The sequence below is a fragment of the Kwoniella europaea genome, chromosome 1 (genome assembly GCF_036810445.1).
Source record: "Kwoniella europaea PYCC6329 chromosome 1, complete sequence".
Lineage (NCBI taxonomy): Eukaryota > Fungi > Basidiomycota > Tremellomycetes > Tremellales > Cryptococcaceae > Kwoniella > Kwoniella europaea.
The window spans coordinates 9,720,956-9,745,870 of record NC_089487.1 but is presented as its reverse complement, the minus strand read 5'-3'; the positions used below and the strand labels follow the sequence as shown (position 1 = coordinate 9,745,870).

Sequence of the window (24,915 nt, the reverse complement as noted above, 5' to 3'; positions counted from 1 at the left end):
TGTGACGCAAGTCGGTTAAGATACCTTGAGGAAAGCTCTGACATATGAACGTTGACACGTGAATGCTATCTACCTAGAATCGTTACAAATCATTATACTCATACTTATATCCCATAACCTTATAAAGTCCCCCTTTGTCTTGTCGTATCCTTTTACTCTATCTTCTATAACCCTTTCTCCACCATCTCGCTATCTGTTTCCTCTTCCAATAGAATATACCAGCAAGTATAAACAATACGCCAAATATAACGCCAATGGCGATACCCGCTTTGGCACCTTTAGACAAGCCTCCTCCGCAAGGTAGGGCTGCGTCGCAAGGTTGTCCCGAGGGTATTGAGTATGTACCAGCTTGAACTTGGACGTAGTATGGGTCGGAAGTTTGATTGACGAGCTGCACAAAACAGAGAGATAATGTCAGTGCAGGTAACATAAGTCATTGAAAGGAATTTGGAGTGGATGCTGGGAAGTATGATCACCCACCTGCATTGCAGCCAGAGTAGGTATCATAGCATTATAATCCAATGCTATTTCAGTCTGCACCCAATCGTCCCTCCAATCCCAGAACCTATCATTATCCAAAGGTCCTCCGACCATCGCTCCATAGAGTACATGAGCCTCGGTAGGTGGTGAATTTCTTATATGTAAGATATCGGTACCTCCCGACGCCGGAGCCGAGTGAGGATTCTGTGGCGAGTTGGGATGGGATCCGACCAGATACACAGCTGAGGAAGGGATGTAAGTCAGCTTGAGATCCTGCTATCGCTAGGACGTATTGATCCTAAAGCTCACCATTCATTGGGTTATTACCTAACATGTACTCCAGCTGGCCATGAGCGAAAGCCTAGACCAAATGTCCACATAAGCCTCACAGCCTAGTTGTGCTACAAATAACATACCTAGGAGAACTTACGTTATACTGATCTGTTTTCTCTTGGCTCGAAGCAATAGGAGCATATCTGAACATCAACATCGCGATAGCCATGGCAGGGTTGAGTGAAGCTTCATCCGAATCCCCGTCAAAGTAAAGTAGACCGCCTACGATATGAATACGATAATGGTTAGCATCACCACACATATCCCAATTACCAGTGTATATGCTGGTTTTATGGATCGCAGTGGATAACCGTACTCACCTTTAGTCAGATAGCTCCTCTTAAAATTCCCATCGAGGATACTATCGAAATAGGCTTCCGTCTCGTTCCTCCAGCCCGTCAAGTTCGTATCTAATCCTACTTCCGGAGCCAATCCAGGTCGGGTAATGGCCACTTCACTGAACATGACGTATATGGCGGGTATCGCTGAATCCCAATTCCATACTTCCTTCAGGCCCGATAAAGCATAACTGACATACCCATTATAGGCATCTAGGTAATAATCCGATTGGTTGGTAGCTATAGCCAAGGATAAGGCAGATAATACATAGTCATCTTGCCAGTTCGATGAAGCGTATGCCGAGACCTCTTCTCCTAGACTTTCATAGTAAGTCGATTTTGGGCTTGTAGAGTTGGCAACATCATACAACGACCTAGCGTGCGAGAGGAGAAGAGAGGAGTAAGTGGAATTTTCCAGTGATGGTGAGGTAGGTGGGGAAGATGAGGAGGTCAGGTTGTAGGATATGGAAGGTGTATATAGCATCGAGCCAAGCGCGAAGGCTGCTGCTGCTGAGGACCATGCGTCGGTGCCGGGAGAAGAGGAATTAACGGGGTATGCCGGTCGAGGTGTCGGTATGTTCTCATCGCCGCCCCTGTACAGTGCGTATGGATTAGCCCAAATAATGTTCAGGGTGATAAAAGATACAATGGATAGATCTACTCACCAGTACGCATTGTCCACATCACCAGAACCAACTTGCACGAACAGAACATCATCGGACGGATGAGCCTAGAACCATTTGTCAATAATCGTATGAGAAGAGAGGTTTTAGAGCCTGAAACTCACCTTAATCAGCCAGTCATACCCCCATCTAAGTGTACCATCGAGATAAGCCGTCTGCTGAGCTTGGTCGTATCCTTCTCCGTGCGTAAGAGCTCCCCAAGCCAAAGCGAAAAGAGTGAATGTCTGGAAAAGTGTGAATCAGATGATTGGCATTTCTTCATCAGCACGTGCCCCTCATCGTAGAGGATGAATATTTGCATACTTCACTATCTGCACCTTCACTATGTAATGGATAATATAAGTACTCACCAGAGGAAAAGTCGCTTTAATATAGTCCCCCGCATCGTAAAACCCTCCTGTCAAATCCAATCCATAATCCTCCCCATCTTGCAGGGCACTATCGTTCCTCCATTCTACTCTATTCCCGTATGCTCCTTCATTTAATCTGCCTGACCGCTGAGCGTCGTAAAAGTACAAAGAGTTACCTAGTATATTCGACCATTGTGTGTTGGGGGTGGCAGTGGAAGAGGCTAGACCTGCTGATGCGGTCGGAGGGGTGTAAGTGGGTGAAGGTGTGAGTTGGGCCGTTATACTGGGTATACAGAGGGAGAGGGAGAAAAGGATGAGGAGATGTGACATCTCGAAGATGTCAGGTGAAGGTCGGTGAAGTAGTAAAATGATGTTACTGTAGACCGTCCATGAAGTTGGGTATGTGCTGTGTTCTTTCTTATGCGCCAGTGCTGGTCGAAAATGGAACTGTCTGTGATTGAGCTTTTATCGGACGTATGTTCCCTCTTTTATGCTTTCCACTTGGCTTAGGATTTGTCTTCTATTCAACAGTGATCAGCACAAGTGATCAGCACAGCCTTGGTAACGATGATACTGGTATGTGACTTACGGGGAACGGAATGCTTAAAGTAGAAAATGTCGAAATCGAGAATACGAAGGCTTTCTAACACCTGCTCGTGCCTGAGTATTGATCGTCCCGCTACCACATGGTGAAATGATGTCACCACAAGCGCGAAAAGAGAATAGCATAGGTTGACCAGGTCATTCCGCTCCTTTGCTGATCTATAGCGTTCTCCTCGTAACAAACGGTAAAAATACGTGCGAGAGAGAACAGCATTGGAGGAACATGATAATCAATCATCATGAAAGAAAGGACATGCATGCTGTTTATGAAACGGTGGCAAGTCAAAGAGTATCAAGGGAATAACTAGAAACAGAGAATGGCTGGTTGAACTAGTGCTGGCTGCAGGCATGACTAACCTGCTAATGCAGCACACGCATATTGAGTGTCATACCTCTGAAATGCACCTTGTTGCCGAGATTCCCTTCCAGTTTAATTCAGCATATCTCAATGGAGAAAAGAATTCAAACTTGATAAGAGTGGCATCCCAAGGAAAAGTCGTTTTGATGCCTCGTGTTTAAGGCGTTTTGGGGGGTTTCATCAATTTCCTACGATTACTGTCTGTTCCCTCATTCCAATGATTATTGCCGTTATCTCTTGCCGGTCCAGATCCGACTTCATGTCTGGATCTATCGAGAATCTCGGGCAACCATTGGGGTACATATGGGTTGACAAGTATGCTTTCTTATGTTATTGGGAATCTCTCGATCGTGCATCCCTATCTTGATGAGCAGTATCGCAATGCTACAATCTCATGATCAGCGACTTAAACACGATAGGATGAACTGGAGTACTCAAGTGGGGAAGTGAACACCCATAGGACTCATCTCGGCTATTGTCTTTGATGTTCACAGAATCACTAGCTTAGCCCAAGTCCAGGTCATCAAAGGACCTAGAGATATACTACGTATCTACCCTTTCCAAACCACTTTTCATCCAAGAACACGCTTCCTCCGGGGTGTTCTCTATCCAATCAGGACAACAAAAGACGTCTATCCTCCAAGTTCAGTTTCGTTAAGTTACCATCATGAGAATAAGTTGTGTTTTCACTCAAGTGGTATATGGGAGTCTAATCAACCCGCTATCAATTCAAGGATCTGTCCTCTGGTCGTACGTACTGTACTGATGGTAATCCGGTTTGATCGCTTCCTGATGCTCCATCTTACGACGCCACCACCACTATGATCGAACTAGAATCAACTATTCCCCACTTCCCTCATTCGTGTTATCCTTGAGGTACGGCAAAGCGGCAAATGTGTACTTCCATCAAAATCATCGAATACCATAAATAAGATATATAAACCACTCTCTCCATCGTCTCTTGATCTTTCTCTCTTCATTAACGAACAACCAACTAACTCAAGATACCACTTCAACAAACTTTTACGAATAACCTCAAACCCAAACAGCAACAATGGCCGCTATCTCCACTGTTGTACGTCCATCCTATTATCATTCTTCCTTCTACAATTAACAGTCCTCGTTTATATCATCATAGTCCTACGTCAACAAAGGTTGCGAGACCTCTTCTGATGGATCCTGCTCCACTCACGGATCTTCCGGGTAAGTCCCTCTTCGCTCTTTCTCATCTCTTCTACTCCTTGACTGACGGATATACTATATGAATAAAATGTATATAGATGCAACAACTCCAACTCCATGCCCGTTAACCAATGCAACTCTTCGGGAACTAACGGTACCTGCTCTTCATGCGGAGCTTCCTCGTAAGTCAAACATTTTCATCCAACACGACACTACACTCGATTCGGTTCGATCACTTACCTCACCTTACTCTGCTTTCACAAGAAGTTTTCAAGAAGTACTGGCTAACTCATCGATTTATCAAGTTGCGCATGCTCCAACTGCGCCTGTTAAATCAGGTGTGGGTGTCCTATCTCTCGATATTCCGATCAAGGATATATACGGGATAAAGACCATGACCAAAGCGGAGGATGGTTCATTCACTTCATTATTCGCTGGTTTTCTTTCCATACTCTGATACAATTGGAAGACGTATGTAGGTGTTGTTGGAGAGTAGCTGTCACGATGCATGTTTTTGTCGGTGAATTGGTTACAAATTTTGATCAAAGCATATGGTGCATGTGCGTAGAATTACAACGAATGAGAGTACTATATTTGAGTGGATGATGGAAACAGGATGTCTGATATGGTTTTGGGCGAATTCTAAGTACATACGGCCGACTTGTCAGCTGCATTCTTCAGCACCACTTGGTACAGCTGCCCTAAGCTTTGCAAGTGGAACAGGAACGACGGCTCACCTTGAGTTCCAGTACATGAGTTATCGCTAGTCTTCCGTTGCTGTTTTCTCCAATACCCTCACCACTCACAGGCTTGAGCTTGATGTGAACACCGGCTGCGATCAAATCCGACATGAGGTATGTAATACAGTGGAAGACAAAATCGACTCACCAGGTAATCTCGAAGGCTCCTTGATCCTCAACATCAATTCAAACAGCGGAAACGCGTTCAAAGCGGTGACAGCCCATGTGAGGACGTTCTGCGATGCAACGGTAGCAGCTCGGAGCTACTCATCGATGTCAGCTACGTAGTCTCACGCAGAAAGGTGGTTATGCAATGGAATCTGTGAGAGTAGACTTACCAAAGCGAACAAGCCGTAGTACGTCAAAACCGTAGGAAACAGGAAAGCTGATACGGTAAAAAGCAAAGTGCCCAAGAACAGCTGATCTACATCATATTCGTACGAATCCGTTCTTTGTCGAAGAACATTCCATCTTTTGCCTATATCATGTACAAATGACCTGATGAGCTGTTTTTGACCATCGGGACAGGCAAAAGAAAGGGGGTGAGCGGCTCACCTCGGAAAAGATTCCATAAACCGCTCAACGAGTCTAACTGCCAATTGAAGATGTATCTCATCAACATATGACAGAGATACAAGTGCGATGTGAGGATGGTGATTGTATCTTTGGGTAACGATAGAGTGAGAGTCAGACCACCAAGGGAAGATAGGGCGAAAAGCCGGATTATCAAGGGTAGGAGGGTATCCAGGTGCAGTATCATTATATCTATTCATCCCCCGATCAGCTGAGCTTCGATCAATGAATTGAGATTGTGATGACTAACCTCCCCATTGCCGCATGACCCAACCCAATCCCGTACAGAAGAACTGACTCAGGGGAGTGTTCAATTTCAGTCCTACTGGCCAGTCATTCAGCCATTTTAGAGCGATGATAGGAAGCTCGACCAGGTATTTCTGTACTTCCACAATGGTTAGCGCACTATCCGTGGAAGGAGTATGCAGAAGTCAACTCACTTTGATCGATGAAATAATCAAGTGCTGAATAAAAGGTGAATATAAGAGTATAAGCTGTCTAGCCGTATAGCCCAGTATTACATCGTTCTTTCCGAGATTCCGTCATCAGCTTACATACGTTCAAGAGCAGTACATCACCAACTCACAAAGACCAGCCACACCGTATTCCAAAATCTAGTTCGATACCTCTATATCAGTTATCTCACGGGACAACGACTGCAATGCCGACAGCAAAGTGGACAAGATAGAGAGGGATGTACGCACTGGATGTATCTCTCCGATCTAACTTCTATGCCTAGGCCAACCTGTCGGGTACTCATAAACCGTTCGGGTCCTTGTAAGCCTTGTGAAAGGCGCAAAGCAACTTGATCGACTGGACGTTTCAGATCTCAGCACGGGCTCATACGAAGTTATCAAGACAGGCTTACTGGTAGAGCTGAAAGATCGGAGTGAGCCACTTGGCGTGTGATAGTTGAGCATGAGATATAAAGTCTGTGCGCAGATTCTGAGTGGGAGAAATAAGATCACAAGGAGATGAAAGACACTTGATGACCAGTTCAGCTGATCATTGTTGACTGAGTTTCGCCTAGATTCCGAGGTAGCCATACTGGATAATCCCCTTTGAGCGACCCTCGATACATTGATCTTCCACAGAAAATTCAGCTCAAACACATCATTGGGACTTTGGGCTGCCGCGTACCAGGCTTATGATCTCGTTGATATCTTCTATTTCCGTAGAGGATGTCTGGCTTACGCCGTACCCATCTTGGCCTGCCATTGCCTGGTTCTTATCCCCTTTGAAGGGTGTCGAGGTCCGAAGAAAACGCAGACGAGTCGAGTCAGGTGGTAAGTAAACTACCACCTGAATCGGTTCTCTATGTCATAGGTTTGAAGGTCAGATACACTCGATATGACGTTGACTGATTGCAGCACATACGAGGATGAGATAGGTATTTTACCCTTGTTCAGCCAAAACGTGATTCCTTCGCCTAAACCTGTCTTTGTCGATTGGGCAGGCCGAGCATGACCCAGCAAGCTGAGAGGGCAACCGATTCCGGTAGCCAATGTGGTCTTGGATAGGCTTTGGTAATCATTGATCTGCATCGTACATGCATCGTCAGCCCATAGGCCCATCTGATGACACGAAATGCAGGAACTGAATTGTCAAGCGAAACTGAACTCACCCAGCTATTCACAATGTCCACCACACATAGAGTATCCTTGATCCTCCACCCAACAACAAGTCCCTCACTTCTCTGGATCCCACTGTTTGGCCAAAAAACCCTCATCTGAGTTGTTTGTTTTTCTGATTTGTACATAAGGAAACAAAGTATAGCTAGACCTGCTTCATCATTGTTGACAAAGTCGACGGAATTGTCTGGAGCCCCACCGCATTTGCTCGTTCGGAAATTCCGAGATTCTGCTCAGTCGTGTGTAGATAGTACTTGAGCCTTCTTGATCACCATTCCAGTACATACAACAGTTCTTATCACCTACGTACAACCGCTCCTACACGTGAGAAAGGCAAACTCCTTGGTCTGGAGATCAAATCGAGTCCTTCCTTTATGTCTGCTTCACCAGAGCTCGAAGCTCAACTCGACCTTCTTCAACTCCTCACCTCGATGTACACGTCCACCGAATTGCTCTTACCTGAATCCACACAATCCATACTAGACACATATCTGGGGGATCCGTCTTCCGATCTCAATGCCCAAGGAGTGGAAGAGCTGGAATGTGAATTGGAATTACCCATAGACGAGTATAACGCCAATTCCGAGAAGGTCACATTCCAAATACTTCTGTCAACATCATCGAAAGACTTGAAGATGCGGTTCAAACAACCTACATATCTGAACAGAAGTCAGTATGAGACCCTAATTCAGGATATACCGCAATACGATGAGAATGAGGAATCGAGTGAATATATCTTGAACAGTGTAGAATCCATAAAAACAAGTTTGCAATCTATACTAGAACTGTCGACTTTGCAGAATCAAGAATTAGAGGTGAAAGAAGATGCGCAAGACAAACAGATAGATAGAGTTTGGTTCTGGTTGCCTTCTTTGTCAACTAGAGAGAAGAGAGACGATATGGTCAATTTTGCTAAGGAAGTTGGTTTAACGGGATTCGTGCTGGCTGGTAAGTTGTTACCTCTGGTGTATTCTGGCCGATTTGGTCGCACTCCTCTCTCTGATCGTGATAAGAGCAGCGTATCAGATCAAGCTGATAGATAAGGCTGTTACCAAACCTAGGCAAACCAGGTATACTATGTGTCGAAGGCAATTCTCAAGTGATCGATAAGTACATGTCAAGGATAAAATCCGAATCTTGGTCGGATATACCAAAACATCACAAGAAGGTGAGTGTCCATCTCAGTTCCGTTGCAATTACCCTCAAGATCTTGCGAACAATTGGATGTCACGCAACTCATACGCTCTGATAGACCAAAGCTGATGAGCTTTGTTATCGGAATGATAGATAACAGAAAGACTTCGTCGGCCTCTCCCAACACCGGACAAGCGGTCGTTCACCGATATGAAAGAGATAACGGATATAATACCGCATTATGGGCAATATAACCATCGAGGTGATATGAGTGAAGTCAAGAGATTGATGGATCAGTGGGGTGTAGGCGAAGATTTCGGTGCAGTGGTCATGAATAGCGGATCATGATATATCGATTGGATGAAAGATGACAAGCGAAAAAAGATCATTGCATATCTTGGAGCTCACACCAACGTTCATCAAGTCCAGGTGGAATAGTCATCAATTGGAGACCTAGCGGCTGGGTCCAAGGTGTGATTTGGAGCTGCGAGCTCCACTTCCGGCGACCTAGATAAGTGAATAGACCACTCAACATACATTCTTTGCATGGGCAAAGCACTCATTTATATACCCTGTACCCGACGATTTATGATATACCACGCATTTCCCATTATACAACTATGCAATCTCGCACAAACCTGACAATCACGACTGCACTTTGTATCTGGCAATCTGATAATGATAACATGCGTACATATTGACATTCGGGATATCTCGTCCCAATCTGGGTATATCACTATCCAAAAATAGAGAAAAACGTAGAGGGTATCTGAGCTCCAAAACGTATTACAAAAAAAAAAGGATGACAAAGGCAATATGTCCAGAGACACCAAGAGAAGAAAACCCAGAACCAGAACCAAAAGAGATTTAAAATAGAATCCAATCGATGAATCCGATTATAATGATGCAATTGTATCGACATAACCTCCTATGACCTTCTTACCAAGATCATTCCACTACTCTCCCGATCGCCATCGAGTATGGTAGCTGATCGATGATGTCTTCCCGTACCTCTCACCGCTTGCTAACTCCTATCTAACGCACTAAAACCTTCTTCCATTACCCACAGGAGCATAACCTCTCTGACCTTGTTGAGGGGGCGGACCACCTCTCATCTGATGTTGCTGTTGCTGTTGTTGTGGCGGAGGTGGACCTCTATAATTACCCTGTTGAGGAGGTGGATTACGCAAGTTGGGATTATTCCTGTACGTTTGGGCTAAATTGCTCGCAGGATGCTGTTGTCCAGGCGGTGCTGAGGAAGCTATCCCCGGTCCACTTCTCGATGGTAATGATGATGCTATTCCCGGCCCAGGTCCACCCGATCTAGGTCCGTTGGATGGAGGGACTCGTTGTAAGGGTCCAGGATTGGGTCGCATGGATGTAGATGCGGGTGATGAGGTGGCAGCTGGTGCGGTGGCTGTGGAAGCGGGTCCAAGGATACCAGCTTTCTTCTCAGCAGCTTGAAGAATTTGATCACTGCAAAGATCAGGTATAGGGTGAGCGAGGAGACGAAGACTATAGAGCGAGCGGGAGGGAATGGAATCGCTGAGGTTATGCACAGAACGAGGGAGAAGGAGGAGAGACATGATGTAGGTCTCAGTCGTAGATCGAACTCACTCTAACAAATTCAAACAAGCGCAACAAACAACCCATTCCACACAATCCTCATTCCCTACACCCAATGTCTGCCAAACTTGCTTCTCATCTTCCGTCTTACCAGTGACAGTTATTCTGGTACCACCTCCCTTTTCAGGTGGGTTCTTGGCAACTTTACCGAACTAAGGGGGAGTAGGGTGATTGAATTTCAGCGCTAGATTCATCATGTGATGTGTCGCCTGCATCCCTGTTTATCTGATCTTCTGCCTTTCTCCCTTTACCTAAGCCACGGTTCTCTAGAATGGTAATCTGAACCTTTCATTTGGCTACTCATGATTCCACTAGGTGTGACGATCGAGCTATCATCCTGTCACTTCATTCCCCATTATGGTTTTTCTTTTCCTTCTCGCCAATCTCGCCAGCACTGATAACACGGAAATACGACTCACCTCAATTCTCTTAGGGGGAATCTGGTGACCAGCATATTTAAAGTAAAACATCGTCCAGAACTCAGCATTTGGATTGGGTTTCGAAATTTGGTATAAAGGTGTATCATCTTGGTTCACTATCTTGTAGATCGGGGACATTACACCTGTATTCTCTATTGTCCATCTCAGATCCCTCGATGCCTCGCATCGCACGACATTATGTGGTTGCTTGTTATTGACTGTAGGAAGGGATGAGGAAGAATGGCCTGGTTGACCTGGTCGGGCTGGGGGAAAGAGCTTGGCGACGCATAAATCACCTTGAGGAGAAGGGGTGAGGAGGTAGTTGACTCGATTCTACGGAGAGGACATAAACCCGAAATCAGCATCATCGCTCGAAGTAGTTTGTGTGAGATCGTGACGATTAAGCTGAGATAGAAGGAGTGACAAAGACAATTAATTCACCTCTTCGGTATGCCTATATATCCAAACATCAGCTCTATTCAAACGACTTTTGGTCTGTGAGAGCACTCACAAATAGGTATACAGTATCTGATTCGGTTGACCTGTCATCCACCATCCATCGAGTCAGCTTCTTTAATCCCTCCACATTCTCCCTTCCGCCATAAAACCCACCATGAGGAGTAACAATCAACGTTGGCAAGTGATTCGGCATCGGCGCATGATGCGGGGACGTGAATCTGTCAAGCACAGTGTTCAGCAGAAGCTCTTTTTTTCGAAAATATCGGATGTGAGATACCACTTACACCGTATATATAGCTGAATTCGTCATTTTATTTTGATATATAAAGCAACAAGCATTAGACAGACAGATGGGTATCACAGATATACAGGTAAGCAGAGAGAATAATGATCGAGGGCAGAGGTGGAAGTCGAAAAGAAAAACAAATCATCACGTTAGCTTCAGCTCAAGCCGCTTGATATGGTTTTATGGTAAACCTTTCACCCCATCCATCATCCATTCCCCTCAAACGCGTCCCCTCCTTCCTATGTTACCACCTGAATGGAGCGACCTGCTCCTACTGGGGGGATGAAGTAGAGCTACGATGTGGGCATTCCGGATCGAGTGTACTTACCCGCCATGACTACCGTTCCTTCTTCTTATTTCTTATCCTGATTTCTTAAGCTAGGTTGATTGATATCAGGTGTGGTCGTCAAGGTTTCAATACCCCTCCTTTCCTTCCTTTCTACCTCTTATGCTATATAACCCTTCTATGTATCGGATTGATGAAGTATAGAAGCCGTTGTTGGATACGAGGTGTTGTTATTGTGGGAATAGAGATGTAATGTCGATCTTTGTTATGGTTAACTGTTGTGGCAAGAGTAATAAGTTAGATTGTTTATTGTTTATCTGTTTCGGGTTGTTGGATGATGGACTCTTGCGCTAGTACGACTACCCCGCGTAATGTTTCGATCTGCGTTAACTTGGCCTGACTTGTCGTTGCAGTATCTGAGATGTGTATATATATGTCAATGTTGAATGATGATTTCCTTCTTGCTTTCGATTGGGTGTGTATGTATTAAGGTGGTCGTCTGAGATAGATAGTCTTGGTTGATGGTAAAGTGGGTAATGCCCATCCCAAGTCAAGCAGCATCTGACCTGTCTCTGTCAATAACAACCATACTGAGGTCTGGTACTGGCCATTTTGTAATTGTCATTACGATTCGTTGATAATCGTGGTCACAGTCAAGCCACTATTCCCGATTAGAAAAGTGAGATAACCCAATAGTTAAGCTCATTTGATACCGGGTGAACGGGAGGCGACTGTGCACCTGCCCTGTCCTTTGGCATGGGTGTCTCATTCTGTCCCTGAATCACTCACTGTTTGATCGGCAAACTGCCGGGCTCGAGACTGCTTGTCCGTTGGTCAGACCACACTTTTGTCGCGGCTCCAAAACAATGCTTCAGAGGACCCGATGTTCAGCAACTGAACTACTGTAGCACCTGTCAGTATCAGAATAATAGCCTTGGACCTAACAGACTGGACTTCCATCGTTCGACGCTCCAATGCAGTGAGAGCTCTATGTTTGGGCAGCTTAGGATCCAAGTGTTTCATGCTGAGCTTCCTACACGCATCTTTTCTCTCAATTGAAGCCAAATTGGGAGCAAGCGTGATCTGTAGAAAGCTTCATACATGTTTCGTCCAATAAAAGCTAGAAAGGAAGGCCGAACACTTTCTTGGTGTGGAGCGATTTATCGGAGGCAAGCAAAGACTCATTAGGGCTACATGAAGATTTCAATACCCCAGGGATAAATCAGGGCCTCCCTTACCCTCACAGACCACCAAATATCCCAGATCGTTTTACCACTAGGGACTGCTGACGAGATAAACAACAATTATTGATTTGCCACCATAGGAGGCGGTTTTGAGATCTTATCTCAAACACGACCAGTCCAATAAACATGCAATTCTTTTAGCTGAAGCTACTCCCAGGATCCGTGAGATCATGCCTATCCATGGGCTGAGAGCATAGCGCTTGATGCATAGTAATCGCATGGGGATCAAGACATCATAAGCAACGCCACTTTCACTTTGGTACAGGGAATCCATGTTCTTATGGTTGCCATATAAAGGTCCATTCTACTTTGCCCTAGGCGGCCAGTCTCACGGCTCTTGCAGGCAAATGAACCACCAGAAATCATTCTCCCGGTCTTGATCTACCTTCCATGAAATTCTCATACATATTGGTCATTGACAACACACACAGCAGTGTGTACACAACAATCCCTACGGTGGCGATCCGCGAAAGCGTGCCAAACTTTATGGGGTTTACAACTACTACTTCACTAAACGTCGTCAATAGTGAGACTGAAAATCAAGACCAATCTAGCACTGTCTCACTAACCTCAGATCTTTTGCGAACATGACCAAGCATAAATGTCGACTGCTATTAAATCCACGAACGAGGGACCTCAAAAAGGGACTCAACAAAGCTCTGACGACAATGCCTCAGCCACCCAAGCTCGCCTCAACAGTCCAATCTCTACGAGATCTGATCTACCATCACTTCAGCATTTGTACCTCCGACCGGGATTCTACAGTTCCATCAAAGATCTGTCTTCTGGAAACTCACATTCGGCCTTTACCAGTCGGTGAACTTCGTCACGATATCTGAAACCGGAGGGTAGAAATGGTCATCTACCCAGTTCTCTTTGGACGAACATAGTACATATTGCTGATCAGCCAATGACGAGTCTGATCAATTATATATCGAACAACCATTATGCATGCTGCTCCTTAATTTGTACACACTGTAGCGGGTATACGAGTCACAGGGGCTGCTCGGACGTATGCGTAATCGAGCTTCTCCTTTCGAAAACGTCCAGTGGTTTTCCCCTTCGACCATTAGCACGGTAGTATCTTGACCCAGGTCAGCCGAATAGACTCTACTTATGGATACGATTTTCTTGCACGTTTCATCATCATGCCCACCGTCCAAGAATTTCTTACCATCCTACCTGACACCAGGATTGCTGGTTGGCAGACGGTGGTCATCGCTTCTACTCCGCTTTATACAGTGCAAAGTGTAGAGACCGTACTGCGCTCACGACTCGTTTCCACGTTTTTCGCTTCTTTCACTCTCATTCCTGATTCACCGCTTCCGGTTAGGATAGCAGCGTTGAGAATAACTGACCCATACTTTGGCGGCAAAACCCTGCCTTCTCCCTCTAAGTGCGATACTTCTAGACACGTCACTTGTCTTTGGGAAGGGTAGGAAGTCCGGGTGATGTAACGAGATCTGCACGGTGAACAATAGAAAGCAACTGGTGTTCAAGCTGACACAATCAGGTCGACCAAGCGACGTCGTTCTGCCCTGCTCACTTCTTGTGGCGGAGTGAAAATAGGAGAAGTCACAAGCGCCTTCCGGCTGCACAGCATGTTTCAGCAGCTCATACATCCCCATCGCTGGATTGGTCATGTCAAAGAAGGAAGGCTTTCACTCCTTTACACTTTTGGTCCTTATCATCTGCAATTTTCAAACGAGCCTGGGAAAGCGCCGTCGTGTCTTCTTGACTTTCTGATATCCGTTCTTCGATTCGAAATCGTCTTGACCTTGTCTAAGCGAAGCTCGTGGTTCCATGGTTTTCTTACAAAGGAGCGAGAGTTTCAAATATAGCGGTCCGCAAATGCAGTGTCGCAAAGAATGTTGCTGCCGTACGCGACGGCAGATATCCCGGAGCTTTCGATACCATCGCTTCCATTTGAGAACCACAGCTCGATGACTCATCCCTGTGGAAGTTTTAACATAGACTTGGACTCACATACAGACCGCCGCAGATAAGGAATTTGAGGCATTAAGATTTTCGGGTATAAAAAGCACGCAGGAACCGCTGTTGGATTTTCGATCACCACAACACATTAGATTGTAAGTTACATACCTATTTCCACCTTGAATAGAAAATTCCACTTTGCCCGGTACAATTTACAGCATACAGAACTGACTGACCCTTGTTGCCAGATCACTGGAGAATCAACGATACTGCAACATCCACCTATCGACATGGCTGAGACTCAATCATCAGGCTCTATGAATACAGGTTCCACAGGGAGTAGATACAACAATACCACCTGTGATCCATGCCGAAGAAGCAAGATCAAATGTGAACCACCCCAAGATCAATCGTGAGTGAATCCCGTTATCCTTTTTCCTGCCTACATGATCTCTTGTTACTGTGATGTATGGCTCGCCATTGATTCAACAGATTTGTCTAATAAAATGAGATCAAACGCTATTTACTGACTGTGATGATCCTACCTATCTATCTGTTTGGCAGGGGATGTTGCGGAACTTGTTACAAGAATGGCAAGAAAGACTCCTGTCATTTTTCCAATTCATGGGAATTCTATGGAGAAAATCCCGATTTGAAGCGTTCTACAGCACAGTGAGTTCTCGTTAAATTTTTACCGTACACTGTCGTCTTGTCTTGGCACAAGGCTAATTTGCCGAAACGAAAATTGTAATCCGTAAGGGTGGGAGAGGCCTCGGCTGCCACTGGAACCGGAGCTCAAGGTTCTACTGTCACCACCGGAGGCTCAGCTTCCAATATGCCTTCGACAATCCCTCCCAACTTGACTTTAGGAGGCTTCTATTCCAGTGTCAATGAGGATCGTGGCTCTACTATCAAGAAATAGGTTGATAAGGAGTAACACTTGTCCTGAACTGTGGAGATGCCACTTGATCGGGGGCTCTCGGGGTACAGTATCGAGACAACGAAAGGCTTTAGCCATCGCAGATGTGCTTTCATATCATTATGTCCATGATCACCTATGCATATTTATGTATTGAGGTTGACTTGATCTCCACGGGACACGCATTCGAAACGTTTTGCCTAGTTTGAACTTCGAGTATGTGCAGTACATACATCGAGAACAGTGCACGCAGTAGCGGCCCGCTTCATCTGCAACGTGGTCTCGATCTACAGGTAACCAGAGCAAATTTCAATACATTCAATCATCATTATATCGATGTCAGCCTGCTTTGAGCACTGCCTCACGATCCAACTCCGTGAACTCGTTCACGTACAGAGCCTTCACAATCCAGAATTCGTCCCCCCAGTTACAACGGTACTGTACCGTATGTATACAGTACTATGATTAATTGCCACATTTATCGATCGAAGGTTGGACTTGTAGTTCGATATCGACATTGTCCCTCGTCCTATCTGCACTTTCTCCTGGAGGATCCTCTAGTTTGATTTTGGAACATACTTGAGTGATAACTGCTGTTGATAAGATGATCAAAATCTTGTATCAAAATCGAAACACAGCAAAGCACAATGGATATTCAACAAAGTCAGCCATTTTCTTTTTTCTTTTTTCTTTCCTTCTTGCTATGCCGTGTTTGAAGAGACGACGTGATGTGATACAATACTGAAAGGGAACTTGGACTTACCGGTATGACGAACACCAAAAACACCGTATCACGTATCGAACCTTCTACTTTCGGTACCACATCGGTTAGATTACTATCTAGACTAAGTAGACCAAAACCCATACCCATAAGAACGAAGATTGGAGAATACATTGATGCGATCCATAAGATCCCGGTTGAGATCTACCGATCCAGAAAACAAAAATCGAAATGATTAGTAAAAGGTTACAGTGCTGTAGATAGTGTGCCTTATTACAGTCACAGTATTAGTTAGTACTTACAAAATAGCAGTCCGGGACAAAAGGTCCCAAAGAAAAGGATATAACACTCAGTCCCACCAATACCAAAGCAACATGTGAGAACGCCATCCAACCCATTGTTGGGAAGTTCTCGATGAAGGTTTCGTCAGGCGGTAGATGGAGATATGAGGGGGATGGTTTGAACTGTAAAGTACGTTGACAGATTGATCTGGAAATGTCCAAATGTAGTATGTCCAAGAATATCGATTAGCAAGTCTTTCCTTGTTCTTATGTGTGTCGGGCACATTTAACGTGGGGACAATATCATGGAGGTCCATCATTGATGATGTTTAATCAATGATAATGCTTGGTATACTCACCTTTCATGATCGTATTTCATACATCCACCACCTGGTCCAAGAAGGATAGAGAATCTCACCTTCCTCGTCGGGCTATAACTGGAATTGGATGCCTCGTATATGGTATCAGTCGAATTGACATAGACCACTCCCTTGAGTTCGTACAGCGCAAGTGTAGGAAATATTGGAGGGGAGAGAATTACAAATGTTAAGATCAACGCCGTCAATACTGGTGATTTGTAATGTCAGCGTCATACCCGCAGAGACGAGGAGTCGCGTCAAACATACCTGGAAGGATCAAACAGGAGATTTGTAGTGCCCATCCGACGTGCCTTTGAAAGAATAGTGTGGTTCTCATTCTATTCGATGTTCCCGTTTGTATTCAATGTAGCTATGAGATATGAGTTGGTCTCTTCCGAATATAAATAGTACAGTATACACTCTTGAGAACTAGCAATCTGGTGGTTTAACTTGTTCTTTACCGATGAGTAAGAAGGTTCAGCAAGTAACAAAAACGTCATTGCGCTATGAGAAATGCATACTCGCAACGACTCTGATGATTGTCGCACTACAGTACATACTAACACAAGAATCGTGCAGCCATTCCTGTACTATGTCGAATCAACCTAAACTATTATCCCTTGGTCTCGGTTCAAGTTGGACTTCGTCAGTCATATCAGGTGGTGGCGGATTCTTCTTCCTCATCTTACATCTCAGACATCCAACCCAGATAGACAGAACGAGCTGTAAAAACTATAATAGTACCAATTCACAGAAAGGTAAATAGGAAGTCTTCGAGTCAGCATTAGAATGAGTAATTTTGTGCAAGTACTAGATATGTGCATAAGCACTTACCACGACTCCAAAAGCCAGAACAAAATTGATGGACCATTCCAACTCAAATTTCGGTATAGAATATTTCAGGTGATATCCTACTTGAGCTGAAACTATCACCAGGCATATACCAGAGAAGATCGACATGAATACTGTGACAGGGAGGAGAACGATCGTGAACTGGCAAAAAATGATAGATCGATATTAGCCACTATCAGACACAACGTTTCCTGCACATGACGAATACAGAAAGCGGTCCTTAGTGTTCGAGACACAGAATGATATCTTTATAGCTTACAGGAAATAGTCGAGGAAAGAATGGTCCTAGCCCGAATGAAGTTGTGACCACAGCCTGCATAGCCGTATTGATATGGGCGCTCGCCATGATCCGGCCAACGGGGAAATGATTGGTTACATTCTGATTAGGTGGGAGGTGTAAGAATTGTGAGGATGGTTGGAAGTTCAATGTATATCGACATAGACGACTGGGTAATCGTGCAAAACCAGTAGTTTAGAGATGCCATGTGATCGAATTCGTCTACCGACTGGATCTGGAAAGGAAGCGTAGTATGACACCACTCACTTGTCTTTCCCGTACCACATACATCCCTCAGATGCACCAATTCCTATGCCAATCTCCACCCATTCCATCCCTATCCTATCTGACGATGGCACCTGGACGGACGAGATGGCTCTGATACCGCTGAGTTTGGGTGTGGTAGTAAGCGTTGGTATGGAAATCATAATGTCGAGGATGAAGCTGATCACTGTATCGGGTGAACCAAAAGTCAGCTAAGCGACATACTCAGAGTGATCAAGCGTATCAGTCACATGATTGTACTCTACTTGAGCCCTTGTGAAGTAGGTGGTGATTCCAAGGGAATAATTATCACAAGGTTTGTGCTTGACCTAATCACTCACCTAAAAGTAACAAGATGATCGTATACTTTGTCCATCCTACTCTCTTCTCAAAGAAAACCGATGTGTTCATCTTGATTACTGGACGGTCTAGACAAGTGCAAGACTACATGCCGGTAGTAAAGATGGAATCATATTCTCGGAGGTAAGTAACAGATAGGAATTAACTTTGTTATCCTCACACAACACCAAACACCGCTTCCAAAGGGGAATCACCCATACACATCGAGGTCAAAGCGTGACGGGGCTGTGCGGAGTGGATATAAAAGTATCATCAAATCCTTACAAATAGACACACAATCATGATCACTACAAGGCTTCTCACAAAATGTTATATGATTTTACAACGTGAACAGTTTGGGACTACTACCTAGAACTAGACTTTGGCTACTGGTGGTGGGTCTTTCCTCTTGATCTTCCTTGCTGTCCCGACAGTCCCTAACAGCCCACAGAGGATAAAGAACTACATCAAGCATGAATCATTCATCAGTGTGTATCACAATTTTATATATGTATATATATTTGACGCAAGGACTTACCAGTCCAACAACGAATATACCCAGACCACCTCCATATTCAGTCTTGAATTCCGGGACAGCCGAATCTCCTTTAAGGTGTTTATCGATCGACAGTTTGTAACCTGCAATGACGAGGAAGGTGATCATACCCCAGAAGGTCGCTAGTAACATCAGAGCGTTTGATACCTGTACAGCACAACGATGCACAATCAGCTGCACTTCCTTAAATATGAGCCGCACACCAAGAGTAAATTGACTCACCTCAAAACATCCAGGTATGAATGGACCTAACATCCAGGAAATGTCATCCAGGGATACTAATCCAGTGACTATATGCACCAGGGCTAGACCATTTGTATTTCCCAGTCGTTCAGTGAGGGTTTCGTTCTCTGGAAGATGAAGATATGTGGGAGAAGGATGAAGATGGAAGGTACTCTGACATATCGGACTTGTCGTTGATTCAGGTACAGAGGAGAACGTCAGTCAGCAATCAGCTCGAGAGTGTATAAGTTTCCAGACTTCCTGTCTGGTATATACTGTACTACCAGGCGTGGGGTATACCTACTATCGAAGGGACGACTCACTCTTTTTTATCGAACCACATGCATCCACCACTAGGTCCAAAAGCCAATTTGATCTTCGCCTCTTCCTGCACAGGTAGTATCGTGGTAACGTTGACTTTCGAAGTACAGTGGATTAAATCTAATTTAGAGATTTTGGTAGGTGAGAAGCTAAGGAGGAACATGAACAGGACCGGTATCGCTGAATCAGAGTAAAGCACCATTCTATAGATTAGTTGCATGTACAAACAGGAGACTCAGTGGTAAGGAGCGGAACTTGAAACCTACATATCGTAAATATCATACAGTTGTATCCACACCATGAGAGATGTCTTTGAAAGAATACTGTAGTCCGCATCGTCACGAATATAGTCAACTGTCAATTGATCACGGCAGAAGCGGTACTGAGGATGATGACCTGTTACAATGAAAGGATACGCTTGTCAAGAAGGAATCAGTGAAAAGGATAGGAGATTGTGAATAGAAGCGGACAAACAAGGTTACCAATTGTGTATCATTCAATACTCATCCTGTTTTCGTAATTGCGTAGATAACCTTATATCATCTCATTTCATGAGCCGTATACCCGAGCTCGAATGAATTGGCAACATAGCATTGATTCAATACATCCAGAATATTATAGAACCATACTTGCATATATGCACATATTCAAAGATTATAGACGGGAAGATAGTATATACAGTGAACAACACCAAGGGGGGAATCTGGGCGGAGAAAAGAGTGGATCAGGAGATTGACATAAATCATGGCCTGGGATTACCTTAGTAAGTTCCTCTTCCTGCATGATTACGTTGCCAGCTACATAGTACACATGACAAGTCAGCTCTTGTGATTCGTCTCCGAGCGAATTTAAGCAAGATACAACTCACAAGTATCGTCTTCTATATCCAACGGGCTTTTGTTGAACGACTCTGTCCGATCGATATCTTCCGAACATCCCACAACCGGCGAAACAAAGTGCTAATGTGACAGCGACCTGCACGATCCCGGAAACAGCACAGTTAAACTTTCTGCTACCTGACCGTCTGGGTGGGAAGATGGTATAAGTGGGGAGAGATAATGAACTTACCGCACCACCCAAAGCCAACCATACACCGTTACCGATTCTTGCATCCAGAACATCATCCGAAGCATCCTCGATCCGGTGTCTCGCTACCAGGGCCAAAGCGAGATCCAAGGCCCATGCGAGCCAGGCTGTGAGGACTGAGAAGAATAGCGAGATGAACGTGAACTGAAAAGTCACATGTCAGTTTGATCTCTTGTGACAGAACAAGATATTGCGTCATTGATGTGTAGGATAATGCTCAGAGTGCCCCCGAGGAGCAGGAAGGAAGTCATTGCTCCATTGCAGAACTCACAATCTCCCAACCCCTACTGGCGCACAACCAAGCAAAGAATGACCAGACCAAACTCAATCCCGCGAACCCAGCAGCAATTGCATTGAGGATCAACGATCCTGCTAAACCTTTGATGACCGCTCTGGATAATCCACTGTTATCTAATCCTAGGAAATTCTCATCGAACGTATAGCCTACTGCTGGGTCGGTACATGCTGCATTGGAGGAGTAATCGAAACCTAGGAAGCTGCAATTATAACGTGAGGACGTAAGGATATCTGACTATAGGACAGTGAAGAGATAGATCATAAGCGGGCAAGCTCACCTCGCTTGACCACCCTGGTAACATAATCCGAAAATACCAGCATTCGCACCCAATGAGGTACTTCCGGTTGTACCACTTCGATCGAACCTTACTTGCAGGAGATAGATGGTTTTGATAATCGGGACGGACAATGTGACCAGAAGAAAGAGGATGAATCCTGCCACTGTTGTATAACCAAGCACTCAGAAAATGGGTTCAAGGTGGCCGTAGGATAAGAAAGCGTCGGTAGTCTGTCTACTTACAGGTGAAGAAGAGTGCGGGGAACGCTGCTTTAGCTAACATATCTGTACACTACTGAACTACGTAGGTGGGTTGATGAAGGGTAGGTAATCAATGATTGGAAGTAGGGGTGACGAGTAGCAGAAAGTGATGATGCAGAGATCCCCTAGCTTATAAGTAGTGCACAGCTCATGATCAGAATTGCTCGAGTCATAGCGATTTGTCGGAGTTGAATCGTGGTCCAGTTGGTTGAAAGGAACATCGCTTGTCATCTGTCATTTGTCAGTGTCATGTCATTTTCATGTTGATCGATCCTGACGTCATCAACTTGCTCTTCTCCTCCTTCTCACAAGTTGACGGCGTGAGAGGAACAGATGCACAGATGCACAGATGCACACACGGATACACACGCTTGGACCATTTGTTTCATCACCCATTCAATCTCAAATTGATAAAGTTAGATCTGCAGTGCCACACTTGGGACTCGCTGTGGTCGGTGATGTCCGGTTAAGATGAGATGGAACAGTTACCGAAAAGTCAAAGGCAGAGAGATAACCAATGCCAGTGCGACGTGCGAAGGTAATAGAAAAGTCATGTCTAATATCCCGGGAGAGGTGCACACTGCAGACACCCAATCCGTACAGACTGTGACAGAGCCACGACAGAACAGATAGATATCATGTCCAACACCGGGACCCTCCCCCCCTCCGACCCAATACAAGCTCTAGGTCCCTCTCTCTTCCTCCAAGTTCTATCGCATCTCCCCCTCGGATCTCTCACGAGCTGTTTGAAAGTAAACAAATCATGGAACGACCTGGTTACCTCCTCACCTACTACCCTATATAGACCTCTAGCTGCTCAAGTGGGTATCGAGCCTCCGTTACTTGATGAGCTGTATACCAAAGATAAAGCTACAGCTCAATCGTCCACTTGGTCAAATCCAAATTATACCAGTTCAGATAGTGGAGGACATGAGGGAGGGGTGAATTGGAAAAATGTCATAAAAGATTATGTAGATTTACAAAGTAACTGGAAGAAGGGAAGAGCGAGATCAAAGTGGATATGTCCAGGTAGGAACACTGTATGGAGGATTAAAGTGGATCATGAAGAGGGTACGATCATAACGACAAGTAGGATAGGTGAGCCGTGTTGTTTCTTTCTACATGATGGGTGGGATGGGTGGTTCCCAAAAGGATGTAGTTTGTTGATGTGTGGTCTGTCTGTGTCTGTCGTTTGTCGAACAAAGCCACTGCCCGGAGGTACGCTAATCGTGTTTTCGTAACAGATGGTATACTAGTCTCGGATCTGAAAACTTCAGAACCTATATTCGAGTATGAGGAGATTGGTTCATATGCTCATTTGGAATTCGCGAAGGGATATGCAATTTTCAACTCCAATGATGGTAAGTTGGTCCAACGAGAACACGATTCATCTAAACCAATCATATCTTGATTCTGCTGGAACTGATTTCATTGATTAAGCAGATCGATCATTTGAGATTCACCTTACTCCCACTGCCTTGTCCAAACTCCCTCCCGAGCGTCGTAGGAATCTACCACCCAGTAATCGCTCAATCACACATAACAAAGGATACTCATTCACTTTAGAAGATCATTATCAACCACCTGTCTTTTCGGAAAACTCGGAGCAATCCAATTTGACAATACCACCAAGAGGTCATTTAACATATTATAAATCCCTCACACCGCGTACAGATTGTTTTGCATTTCGAGCGAGGATCGATAAACAATATACATCCGAGGAGAGATTGGTATTTGGCACGAGCAGCGATGAAGAGGCCTATATATATGATTTACAATCTGAGAGTAATTCTGAAATGGAGAGGTTTGTGTTTGATCAGCAAGATAGGGGTAGACCTAATGTATGTCCGTTCTACACCTATCTTACATATTTTTCTCTTCTGTCTTGAGTCGAAATGACGTGCTGAGATTGTCCATTTGTTCGTCATAGTATATCGAATTTGACAATTCATACTTATTCATCTGTCATTCCACCTCTGTCAACGTCTACTCAAGAAACACCAAGAAAAAATTGATCACTTTCCCACCGCCTGTGACTGCTCCTTTTGACGCTGCTTCAGCTATATATACCTGCTATGACCCGTCCCGATCGACTAAAAAGATCAAACCGAATAAAGAAGGTGAGGTATTGGTCGGAGAAGTGAATGTACAGGGTAAATGGATAGATGATAATGGGTTTGATGGAGTTATGATGGCTTCTGGACAAGGCAGGATTGCAGGAAGGGAATTTGCTGCGTTAGTTTTGGTTTTGGATTCACCTCTTCGTCTGTTCATCCCAAATATACTGGTTATGCTTTTCAAGCTACCTTAATGAACAACTCACGTTTGTCCAACAGGATGAGAGAGTCACCGGAGCTAATTATTGATCATCACATAGTGTCCATTATACCTCTAAAGACCTGTTTGCTATCACCAAATCGGGAACGATCTATGCTCTTCGGAATTATCAGGATGTCCTATCTATACCTAATCCAGAAGCTAGGGATAGAGCGGTAAATGCGAATCTTCTGGCAATAGTAATAAGGGAGAGCTTAAGACAGTTATCTACTCATGGTGAACATGTGGTTATCACCAGTGTAAGTACAATCATTTGAACCACAAAAGATGACCAAATACCCCACTCCTTGCTTTATATATCCATCTCTCTCAATGAACTTATGCTCACGCCACCACTCATTGATTTAGGCAACGAGCGTCTTTCTGCTTCACACATCTTCTCTCCCTCCACCGCCATACAACACGGGATCCTCCGACCAATCCAGACCGACTATTAAATTGCTTAATTTGATGAATGTCCATCATAAAGGCATGGGACAATGTTCCTGCCTACAGATGGACCGAGAGAAGATATATGCGGTTTATTGGGCTTTGGGAGAAAGCGAGGCGGGAGGAGCGGTCAATTACGAAGGTGAAAGGATCTTGCCGCCTCAGGAGGCTATAGGGGATTTTGGATTGTGTGTAAAAGTATGGGACTTCGGATTGGAATCGTCTTCGTGATCGTTTTTCATGGCAGTGAATTTGACTATGGTTGTAAACGGCATTGTATCGAGTCAGTAAAGTTGAATATCCGGATTGTAGTGTACTATATATCGTTTATTGGGTCAACACATTGGAAATGACAAAGCAGAATTGACGAATCAACATATTATGTCTCAATCAATGAGTTATCATAACCAATGAAAGATAAACAAGCAGTGAATTTACACCTTACAAGACTGTTGAG

The 24,915-nt window shown here is 44.6% G+C and overlaps 10 protein-coding genes across 10 annotated transcripts; 3 read left to right on the top strand and 7 right to left on the bottom strand.

Moving 5' to 3' along the window:
- Nucleotides 1-157: 157 nt before the first annotated feature.
- V865_003713 (uncharacterized protein) lies at nucleotides 158-2,514 on the bottom strand (the record flags this gene model as incomplete). Its single annotated transcript, XM_066227502.1, has 8 exons — nucleotides 158-391; nucleotides 481-722; nucleotides 790-841; nucleotides 911-1,035; nucleotides 1,134-1,744; nucleotides 1,817-1,881; nucleotides 1,939-2,058; nucleotides 2,185-2,514. The coding sequence occupies 8 exons, from the start codon at nucleotides 2,512-2,514 to the stop codon at nucleotides 158-160; spliced, it is 1,779 nt and encodes a 592-aa protein (XP_066083599.1).
- A 2,401-nt stretch (nucleotides 2,515-4,915) lies between these two features.
- On the bottom strand, nucleotides 4,916-7,369 carry V865_003712 (uncharacterized protein; the record flags this gene model as incomplete). The annotated part of the gene is made up of 13 exons (XM_066227501.1): nucleotides 4,916-4,969; nucleotides 5,065-5,159; nucleotides 5,216-5,330; nucleotides 5,406-5,545; nucleotides 5,623-5,832; nucleotides 5,891-6,020; nucleotides 6,081-6,167; nucleotides 6,227-6,254; nucleotides 6,345-6,453; nucleotides 6,509-6,725; nucleotides 6,781-6,955; nucleotides 7,018-7,178; nucleotides 7,265-7,369. 13 exons carry the CDS (start codon nucleotides 7,367-7,369, stop codon nucleotides 4,916-4,918), a joined length of 1,626 nt encoding a protein of 541 aa, XP_066083598.1.
- Nucleotides 7,370-7,645: 276 nt separating this feature from the next.
- On the top strand, nucleotides 7,646-8,753 carry V865_003711 (uncharacterized protein; the record flags this gene model as incomplete). Its single annotated transcript, XM_066227500.1, has 3 exons — nucleotides 7,646-8,219; nucleotides 8,333-8,439; nucleotides 8,559-8,753. The coding sequence occupies 3 exons, from the start codon at nucleotides 7,646-7,648 to the stop codon at nucleotides 8,751-8,753; spliced, it is 876 nt and encodes a 291-aa protein (XP_066083597.1).
- A 695-nt stretch (nucleotides 8,754-9,448) lies between these two features.
- V865_003710 (uncharacterized protein) lies at nucleotides 9,449-11,219 on the bottom strand (the record flags this gene model as incomplete). The annotated part of the gene is made up of 7 exons (XM_066227499.1): nucleotides 9,449-9,881; nucleotides 10,023-10,183; nucleotides 10,451-10,783; nucleotides 10,892-10,904; nucleotides 10,962-10,992; nucleotides 11,063-11,127; nucleotides 11,194-11,219. The coding sequence occupies 7 exons, from the start codon at nucleotides 11,217-11,219 to the stop codon at nucleotides 9,449-9,451; spliced, it is 1,062 nt and encodes a 353-aa protein (XP_066083596.1).
- A 3,731-nt stretch (nucleotides 11,220-14,950) lies between these two features.
- On the top strand, nucleotides 14,951-15,582 carry V865_003709 (uncharacterized protein; the record flags this gene model as incomplete). The annotated part of the gene is made up of 3 exons (XM_066227498.1): nucleotides 14,951-15,072; nucleotides 15,225-15,332; nucleotides 15,420-15,582. 3 exons carry the CDS (start codon nucleotides 14,951-14,953, stop codon nucleotides 15,580-15,582), a joined length of 393 nt encoding a protein of 130 aa, XP_066083595.1.
- A 462-nt stretch (nucleotides 15,583-16,044) lies between these two features.
- V865_003708 (uncharacterized protein) lies at nucleotides 16,045-17,277 on the bottom strand (the record flags this gene model as incomplete). Its single annotated transcript, XM_066227497.1, has 5 exons — nucleotides 16,045-16,194; nucleotides 16,343-16,504; nucleotides 16,603-16,789; nucleotides 16,941-17,148; nucleotides 17,208-17,277. The coding sequence occupies 5 exons, from the start codon at nucleotides 17,275-17,277 to the stop codon at nucleotides 16,045-16,047; spliced, it is 777 nt and encodes a 258-aa protein (XP_066083594.1).
- Nucleotides 17,278-17,540: 263 nt separating this feature from the next.
- Nucleotides 17,541-18,744, bottom strand: V865_003707 (uncharacterized protein; the record flags this gene model as incomplete). The annotated part of the gene is made up of 5 exons (XM_066227496.1): nucleotides 17,541-17,672; nucleotides 17,775-17,933; nucleotides 18,052-18,238; nucleotides 18,337-18,520; nucleotides 18,675-18,744. The coding sequence occupies 5 exons, from the start codon at nucleotides 18,742-18,744 to the stop codon at nucleotides 17,541-17,543; spliced, it is 732 nt and encodes a 243-aa protein (XP_066083593.1).
- A 303-nt stretch (nucleotides 18,745-19,047) lies between these two features.
- V865_003706 (uncharacterized protein) lies at nucleotides 19,048-19,973 on the bottom strand (the record flags this gene model as incomplete). Its single annotated transcript, XM_066227495.1, has 4 exons — nucleotides 19,048-19,134; nucleotides 19,211-19,375; nucleotides 19,451-19,637; nucleotides 19,774-19,973. The coding sequence occupies 4 exons, from the start codon at nucleotides 19,971-19,973 to the stop codon at nucleotides 19,048-19,050; spliced, it is 639 nt and encodes a 212-aa protein (XP_066083592.1).
- A 558-nt stretch (nucleotides 19,974-20,531) lies between these two features.
- On the bottom strand, nucleotides 20,532-21,714 carry V865_003705 (uncharacterized protein; the record flags this gene model as incomplete). The annotated part of the gene is made up of 6 exons (XM_066227494.1): nucleotides 20,532-20,568; nucleotides 20,640-20,746; nucleotides 20,840-21,001; nucleotides 21,129-21,354; nucleotides 21,433-21,595; nucleotides 21,675-21,714. 6 exons carry the CDS (start codon nucleotides 21,712-21,714, stop codon nucleotides 20,532-20,534), a joined length of 735 nt encoding a protein of 244 aa, XP_066083591.1.
- A 616-nt stretch (nucleotides 21,715-22,330) lies between these two features.
- Nucleotides 22,331-24,689, top strand: V865_003704 (uncharacterized protein; the record flags this gene model as incomplete). Its single annotated transcript, XM_066227493.1, has 6 exons — nucleotides 22,331-22,790; nucleotides 22,937-23,053; nucleotides 23,136-23,533; nucleotides 23,623-23,927; nucleotides 24,070-24,268; nucleotides 24,378-24,689. 6 exons carry the CDS (start codon nucleotides 22,331-22,333, stop codon nucleotides 24,687-24,689), a joined length of 1,791 nt encoding a protein of 596 aa, XP_066083590.1.
- Nucleotides 24,690-24,915: the final 226 nt, after the last annotated feature.